The sequence below is a fragment of the Danio rerio genome, chromosome 6 (assembly GCF_052040795.2).
Source record: "Danio rerio strain M-AB ecotype USA chromosome 6, GRCz13ab, whole genome shotgun sequence".
In the NCBI taxonomy this organism is placed as follows: Eukaryota; Metazoa; Chordata; class Actinopteri; order Cypriniformes; family Danionidae; genus Danio; species Danio rerio.
Genome location: NC_141026.1, coordinates 15940262 through 15949329, shown reverse-complemented (window position 1 = coordinate 15949329; position 9068 = coordinate 15940262). Strand labels below are relative to the sequence as shown.

The 9068-nt window shown below is 37.7% G+C and overlaps 1 protein-coding gene across 8 annotated transcripts in view; it reads left to right on the top strand.

Moving 5' to 3' along the window:
* The first annotated feature begins 1968 nt into the window (after nt 1-1968).
* Nucleotides 1969-9068, top strand: part of tgfbrap1 (transforming growth factor, beta receptor associated protein 1) — a 31083-nt gene continuing 23983 nt past the window's right edge. For 7 of the 8 annotated variants that reach the window (XM_087255793.1, XM_087255794.1, XM_087255792.1 and 4 more), the window contains exons 1-3: nt 1969-2093; nt 4839-5540; nt 7926-8120. In XM_087255793.1, the coding sequence (XP_087111919.1) occupies nt 4853-5540; nt 7926-8120 (883 nt within the window). In that variant the 5' untranslated portion in view covers nt 1969-2093; nt 4839-4852. 8 annotated transcript variants of the gene reach the window in all.

Here is a 9068-nt window from a genome sequence, read left to right as displayed (position 1 = left end):
ATGAATGAATATAATTCTACCTGCATGTGTGTAAAAGTTTAACTAATTATATAAAAACATTAGAATTTCATTATTTCGCATTATGTTCATTCATTCATTTTCTTTTTAGCTAAATCCCTTTTATAATCAGGGGTCGCCACAGCGGAATGAACCACCAACTTATCCAGCACGTTTATACGCAGCGAATGCCCTTCCAGCCGCAACCCATCCCTGGAAAACATGCACACACACTAATACACTACGGACAATTTTAGCTTACCCAATTTACCTGTACCTCATGTCTTTGGACTGTGAGGGAAACCGGAGCACCCGTAGGAAAAATATTGACATTTAAATATTTTCAGGGGTATTTTGTTTTATTTATAGTTTTTTTAACTTTTATTTAAAATTATAAAGAAATGTAAATTTGTATTTTTTTTTATTTTTATCATTTATTTTAGAATTTAAGTTATCTTTGCTTCTTTCATTTTGTGTGGTTATTTATTTTTGTTTAATCTATTTGCACATTTTGTATTTATTTATGTAGATTGCTTTATTTGTGTGTAATTTTTTTCTCTTCTTTTGCACTTGTTTGCACTGCTGTTGAGCCGTAATATTGCAAATGTAAATAATCGGTTATGACAAATTTGAAAGAAATGTTTGGTAATTTTAACTGTTTCTCTGCTTTTTTTTTTTTTTTTGAGTTGGTTGTGTTTTGTTATAGTATAATTCAAAAAATTAAATATGCACAAAGTGTAATAGTCCAGAAAATAATGTAAGTTTCAATAAATAAACTAGTTTGTAGTTTCTTTATAGTTAGAAAAATACTTAGCAGAAATGTACTTAAATACATATATATTTAAGAAACTAATACAATAAAGTATAAATCAAATATTAATAGTACAGAGTAACTTTTTTTACCTGTAAATAAATTATTAAAAACTAAATAAAAAAATACAATTATCATTAAAGTTTAACATTTATAATAAACACAAATGTTGTTGCTTAAAATGGCCATATAAACAAAATTTTCCTCTTTCCCCTTTTTTTCTTCTCTTTTTCCCCCTCTTTTTCTTCTTTTTTCCCCTCTCCTCCCTTTCTTTCCCCTTCTTCCCTCTCTTCCCCTCCGTAACAGACTATTGTTCCCCAGCTTAAACCCAGGGAGAACATGCAAACTCCACACAATAACACCAACTGACCCAGCTGAGGCTCGAACCAGTTACCTTCTGGCTGTGAGGCGACAGCACAATCTATTGTGCCCCCTGGGACTGATTTAATCTTGTGGGACATCAAAGGCACTTTATAGTGTTTTCATTCATTTTCTTTTCGGCTTAGTCCCTTTATTAATCTGGGGTCGCCACAGCGGAATGAACAGCCAACTTATCCAGCATATGTTTTACATCTGTGCCCTTCCAGCTGCAACCCATCACTGGAAACTTTATAGTGACAATGACCCTAAAACATATACTACTTTTTAAAGTTGACAACTACTGTTCGGTACTTGACAATGTTGTTGTATTATAAATAACGCAAAAATTCAAATTGCAACCCAATTTACGTTTTGACTTGATATTTCATTTTCAAAAAGCAGTTCAAATCTTGAATCCCGTCTAGATGAAGTCTGGATGAGATACAGCTGCGGATACACACGTCAATATAGCCTAAGTTTTGTGACACTGTACAACAATAAATAATATTTTTACATTACTGTACGTGTTGGGTTTAGTAAGAGACGTTAATAAAATACAATTTAATTGGCAATTTAATAAATAATATGAATAATACTCTGTATAATTACAGTTTTTACATTAGTGTGATGGTTGTGTTTAGGTTTGGGGTAGACCTTAACAAAATACAATTAATGCGAAATATAATAAATAAATGCCTCTTGTTAACTTTAGACCGCAGCTGTATCCCTTCTAGCAACAACGCCAGAACCCACCTTCATCACGTGGCCGGATGTATTTCGGCGGAGAAACAGGAAGCGCTAGAGAGAGTGAGCGATAGAGAGAAGAGAGCGAGTGAGGGAGGAGGAGTGGGGCGCTTGAATGAAACGGGCAGGCCGTGAAAACGCTGGCATCTCTGAAATCAGGACCACACTGGTCACGGCTGGGGTACGATATACACTAAGCTTTGTTTCACATCACCTGCCGCAGCACCTGCACTCACTGCGTGCCGCATACACATACACATACACACACCAGACGCGTAGGCTCGGCTGTGTCTTAAAACCTACCGTCTTAACAACATTGCTTTTATAACATAACCGACGCGTACTTTAGAAAACCTCAACAAATGCTGTCTAGTTGGGTGTGTGACTTGTATTTTATACACAGCCGCGATTGACGGTGTTCAAAAGCACTTCTGTCTCTTGAAGCTGGTGCTTGAAAGAGGAATTGAGAGTTTGTGTGTATGCATCTTTTTGTTGTGGTTTCATTATCGTGACCTTTGACTGAAACAGAAAATTATTTCGCATATTAAAATAATTAAAGTTTTATTAAAGGGTTATTAGAGGAAGCTATACGTGCTAATTCTTCTGTGTGGAATACAAACCACAGAACCACAGTTTACTGTCAGAACTGTGATTTATTGCTTTACAGTATGCTTTGGTAATGTGTCAAACTGTAGCAAACGCTCGTGAATCTCTTTCAAAACTGGCTAGTCTCGTCATTACTCAAAGGAATTATTTCTTTGTAATATATGTTAGCCATTTTGATTATCGCAGGGATGCACTAAAGGGATGGGGTGTTGTCAAAATATTGACTGGTTCCGTAATTGATATTTGTCTCTTTCTCATGATGAACTTTTGTAATTAAAGTAGTGTTTCTACTGAGGTTTTGTATTCACACATTCAATCAATGACAGCTTGTGACACACTCCCTATATTGTTTACCATGGCACTTTGAACATTCGGCATGAAATCAGTGCATCTGAAAAGTATTCATAGCACTTTACTTTTTTCACATTTTTTATGTTACAGCCTTATTCCAAAATTGATTCAATTCATTTATTTTCTCATAATTTTACACACAATACCCCATAATGACAATGTGAAAAAAAGATAAATAAAGAAACTGAAAAACATGTACATAAGTATTCACAGCCTTTGCCGTAAAGGTCTTAATTGAGCTCAGGTACATTCTGTTTCCACTGATCATTCTTGAGATGTTTCAGCAGCTTAATTGGAGTTCACCTGTGGTAAATTCAGTTGATTGGACACGATTTGAAAAGGCAAACACCAGTCTGATTATAGTGTCAAAGCACAAACCAAGCATGATGACAACGGAATTGTCTGTAGACCTCCAAGACTGGATTGTCTTGAGGCACAAGGCTGGGGAAGGTTACAGAATAATTTCTGCTGCTCTGAAAGTTCCAATGAGCACAGTGGCCTCCATCATCCATAAGTGGAAGATGTTTGGAACCACCAAGACTCTTCCTAGAGCTGGCCGGCCATCTTAGCTGAGGGATCAGGGGAGAAGGGCCTTAGTCAGGGAGGTGATCAAAAACCCGATGGTCACTCTGTCTGAGCTCCAGTGTTCTTTTGTGGAGAGAGGAGAACCTTACAGAAGGTCAACCATCTGTGCAGCAATCCACCAATCAGGCCTGTATGGTAGAGTGGCCAGACGAATTCCACTCCCCACTTGGAAATTGCAGAAAGGCATCTGAAGGACTCTCAGACCATAAGAAACACAATTCTTTGGTCTGATGAGACTAAAATTGAACTCCTTGGAGTGAATGCCAGGCGTTGCATTTGGAGAAAACCAGGCACCACTCATCACCAGGCTAATACCATCCCTACAGTGAAGCATGGTGGGGATGTTTTTCAGCAGCAGGAACTGGAAGACTAGTAAGGATAGAGGGAAAGATGAATGCAGCAATGTACAGAGACATCCTGAATGAAAACCTGCCTCAGAGTGCATCTTCTAGCAGAACAATGACCCAAAGCACAATGCCAAAATATCAATGGAGTGGCTTCACAACAACTCGGCGAATGTCCTTGAGTGGCCCAGCCCGACCCCAGACCTAAATCCTATTAAACATCTCTGGAGAGATCTGAAAATTGCTGTACACCGTCGCTTCCCATTCATTCTGATAGAGCTTGAGAGGTACTGCAAAGAGGAATGGGCTAAAATCCCCCATAAAAACACGTGTGCCAAGCTCATGGTATCATATTCAATAAGACTTGAGGCTATAATTGCAGCCGAAGGTGCATCAGCGAAGTATTGAGCAAAGGCAGTGAATACTTATGTACATGTGCTTTTTCAGGTTTTTATTTTTAATAAATTTACAACAATTAAAAAAAACAACTGTTTTTCACATTGTCATTATGGGGTATTGTGTGTAGCATTTTGAGGAAATAAATGAATTTAATTAATTTTGAAATAAGGCTGTAGCATTAAAAAAATTGTGAAAAAAGTGAAGCGCTTTGAATACTTTCCAGATGCACTTTAAGGAAGTATTTGGTTTAGGTATTGGGTAGGATTAGAGATGTGGTATAAGATCATAATTTAGAACTACTAGTTAACAGATAATAAATAAAAATAGGCAGATAATAAACCAGAAGTTAATAGTGTGAATTGTTAACAATTCCATGTTAAAAATTGGTTTACTCACTTTTTTAAGTAAAGTCAACATGTCACTTTTAAAGCAGCGAGTTTAAGTAAAGTAAATAATCACTTTTTACAGTGTTACCTAAGCTTTGAGACCATAATAAACCTATGCCCTTGGTTTGAAACCCGATGTTTTGCTTCTCTTTACTCTCTTGCCATTTTTTGATACCGTCATAAATGTAGAACAGGCCCTTGTTGTGAATGTTTAAACCTGATGGTTTTTTTTTTCCGTTTACTCTCTCGTCATAGATGTGGGTGGCACCATGAGTGTAAAAGCTTTTGAGCTGGTTCCCGCTGTGGAGCGGGAGCAGGTGATGGGCGAGAAGGTGCGGATAAACATTGAATGCATAGAGTGCTGCGGCCAACACCTGTACCTAGGCACCAATGACTGCTTCATCCATCACTTCCTCCTGGAGGAGCACACCACAGCTAAAGGTAAACTGGCCTTCAACGCTCAAAAGCTCCTCCACAAATACCTGGGCCTGAAGAAGCCAGTGGTGGAGCTGAAGGCTGCCTCTGCTTTGGAGCGCCTAATCGTCCTCTGTGATTCGGCTATTACGGTTGTGGACATGGTAACACTGGAGCCTGTGCCCACTGGAGGTGCAAAGCTCAAAGGTGTGACTGCGTTTTGCATAAATGAGAATCCAGTGACCGGGGATGCGTTTTGTGTGGAAATGGCTGTAGTTTTGGCACGCCGACGGGCCGTCCAGATTTGTACAGTCCATGAGGACAGAGTGCAAATGTTAAAGGAAGTGACCACACCAGAGCAGCCCTGTGCCCTGAGCCTGGACGGGTACAATATCTGTTTGGCCCTGTCTACACAGTATATGATCCTCAACTACAGCACAGGAGCCTCTCAGGATCTGTTCCCTTATGACTGTGAGGAGAGGAAGCCCATTGTTAAAAGGATCGGTCGTGAGGAATTTCTCCTTGCTGCCCCAGGTGGACTTGGTGAGTTGAATGACCCAAACAGCATTGGTAATAAGTTGGCCCACTTGGAATCTGCAGTAATCTGCTGATTTTATTTTAGCCCATTATTCATTCTATTCATTTACTTATGAGTAGGGTTGTAACAATATACCGGTATGACGGTCTACCACGATTTGAACGTGCACGATTATCATACCATGAACAATTGCATATCAACGGTTTTAACCCTTAAAGACAGAGACAGCCGCCCGCGGCTAAAAATAAGTATTGCTCCTAAATGTTTAATAACTTTTGATCCGCTGATCCGATTCATACAATTCAAAGATTGGCATAAAGAAGAGAATCTCAGCTTTCCAGTGCTGTATCACATAACATTCGCAAAAAATTTCGCATCAAAATTTGACAACGCTGATTTGACAAAGAAACGCTCGTCACTGTGTCTCCGGACAAACCAGACATGATACATTGATGCACTGTCCCTCCTCCATGCCCAGATTGGTTCAAACTCGCTATATCACAACCAATAAGCATAGGTTTCGCTTTTGTTTGTGGACCAACAGTGAGCTTTTTGAATAACACAGAATGAGAGATAGGCATACATTTATGCGCAGCTAAATAAAACGCAAACAAAAAAGTTTTGCATGAAATAATTCTCATACTAAGTACTTTTGCATCCACAGCAGCACAGAAACATGACAAAACAGTGACACAGCAAAGACGAACTGCTGCTCTTGCTGTTTTCAAAAGACGCTAATGAAGGTGCAGCTGTTTGTCTGCATTGGAGACAACCATATCCAAATCCATATCCACAGACAACCATATCCATGCTGGCACATAAAACCTAAGGATGTTCCATATTGAATCTAGTTTAGTTATGTAACTATTTATAGTATAGTAAATATTTATATCTATTTTTTACTGAGGATTTGCACCATGTTTATTTGGACTTTATTTGGACTTTGACACATTATTTATTATTTTCTTATTTTTATTTGTTCATTGTAAGTGGTGTTGTTTATAGTAACTGAAAATATATTATTTGGAAAAAGTCAAATTTGCTTCACTGTTCTATTATTTTGTAACATTTGTAACATACCGTATACCGCGAAACCGTCAAACCGTGGTATTGTTTTAGACGATTATCATACCGTAAAAAATTCATACCGTTACAACCCTACTTATGAGTAGGGCCAGAAAGAATCAGCAGACATTTTTTGCTATTTCTGCTGAGAACTTTGTGAAACATCTGTGGATTTATGCGTAATGATTTTAGGAGTATCATAACTAAAAACTTAATAAATTAAATCAAAAGATAATACATTTGTAACTATTACACAAACTTATTTGGTAAACGAAGCAAGTCTCTCATATGATATACAGGGTTCAAACGATCCTGGAAAAGTTATGAAATTCCGAAAAGACAATTTCCAGGCCTGAAAAAGTTTTTGGTAAAACAAATAAACCCAAAATGTTTTGGAAAAGTGATGAGAATTTGTTTAACAATTATCTGTGTACTTGAATATACAATTGAAGTCAGAATTATTAGCCCCTTTGAAAATTATTTCCTTTAAATATTTTCCAAATGATGTTTAACAGAGCAAGGAAATTTTCACAGCATGTCTAATAATATTTTTTTTTCTTCTGAAGAGTCTTATTTGTTTCATTTCGACTAGAATAAAAGCAGTTTTTAATTTTTTGAAACCCATTTTAAGGTCAAAATGATTAGCCCCTTTAAGCTATATATTTTTTTCGAAAGGCTACAGAGCAAACCATCATTATTCAATGACTTGCCTAATTACCCTATCCTGCCTAGTTAACCTAATAAACCTAGTTAAGCCTTTAAATGTCACTTTAAGCTGTATAGAAGTGTCTTGAAAAACATCTAGTAAAATATTATTTACTGTCATCATGGCAAAGATAAAATAAATCAGCACAGCCCTATTCAGAAGTATAGTTTAGTTTGTTCTTGTTCCATCTTCTTCCTTTTTTTTACAGCCAGACAAAAGATGGACAAAATGTTACCACTCTTTTGTTAAATGCTAAAGTTAAAGAAACTATTCAAAATCTCATGCTCTCTGCATGCAGGCCCTCATGTATGCAGAACCCCCACCCTCCAAATGGATGGTAGATCTTTTTTAGACTGTGGTAGATACAATAGTGATTGAGGTCTGAATTCTTAGCTGAGAATCCCTTTAGTCACAACACTGCATTTTAAATAGATCCCTCTTTAAGGAGTCTGTACCATAAATTGTTTTCAGAGAGAATGCTTTCATTTTATTTGTATTTTTTATGCGTTTTTCAGCCACACCCAACCTAAGATCTGAAGCGTCTTCTCATCTATGACTGTCATCATGTTTTTGTTTGTTTGTGATGAGTCACGCATCTCTCTGTATCTTGATCCCTCAGGGATGTTTGCTAATGCTGAGGGCATATCCCAGCGTGCACCGGTGAGCTGGTCCGAGAACGTGATCGCGGCAGCTGTGTGTTTCCCTTATGTGGTCGCTCTGGATGAAGGCTTTGTGACCGTTCACAGCATGTTGGACCAGCAGCTAAAACAGACGCTGTCATTCAGAGATGGACAACTCTTGCAGGATTTTGAAGGTAAAAGAGCTGTTCTCTTACATTTAGCATTTATTTCAGCCGTGCATTAATTCATTGTTGAAGTAGAGAAACTAGAATACACTGTAAAAAGTGTCAAACTGAGAAAATTAGGTTTTGCACCTAATAGGTTAACTGTTTTCAACTTAACATCTTACAATTTTTAGTAATAAATTAAGTAGGGCTGGGTGATTTGGCTTAAAATTAAAATTTAGATTAATTGAACATTTTAACTCGATTACAATTAATGAACGATTATTTTATTTTTATAAATATATTTTTTGCCTTTATAGTTTACTGACAAGTTTTGTACAGTAAATACAGTATGTTCACATATTACAAGTCAAAGATTTTTGAATGAAGGGTGCATATACTTGATTTTAAAGTAATTGAAGGAAGCACATCTATCTGTGATTATTCATTGAGTTTACAATTGCATCGTCAATTTAGTGCAAAGTTAGGTTCAAAATTGGGTCTATCATCTTACTTGACCAGAGATCATGTGACTGCAAAGTGGAGACAGAAGAATAAATCACCCTCAGACTTTAAAGCCGAATTTATACATCTGCATCGAGTGATCTGCGTGACCTACGGTGCTTGCCTTGTGCGTAGCCGTGCATTGGTATAATTCAGTGTGCTGTTTGTATTGCTCTGTAGTAACACTTCTAAAACGCTAGCTGGCACCGGGTTTTTATGTTCCTCTGTGAGAGTTTGAGTCTCACATAGGACTGTTGAGTTTCTTCACGGGGAAACAGGCGGACGTGCAACAACTTTAATCATAAGGTAAACACAAAACAGCTCCTCCACGGGACTCCACACTTGTAAACACCCGCTCCAACTGGCTCTCTGCTGTCCCGCGGCTCTCTGCGCTGCCCACATGTCAACGCTACCAAGTTGACCAGTCACAGGGCTTGCACTGCGTGTCTTTGCAATGTGTATTTACGTTTTTTG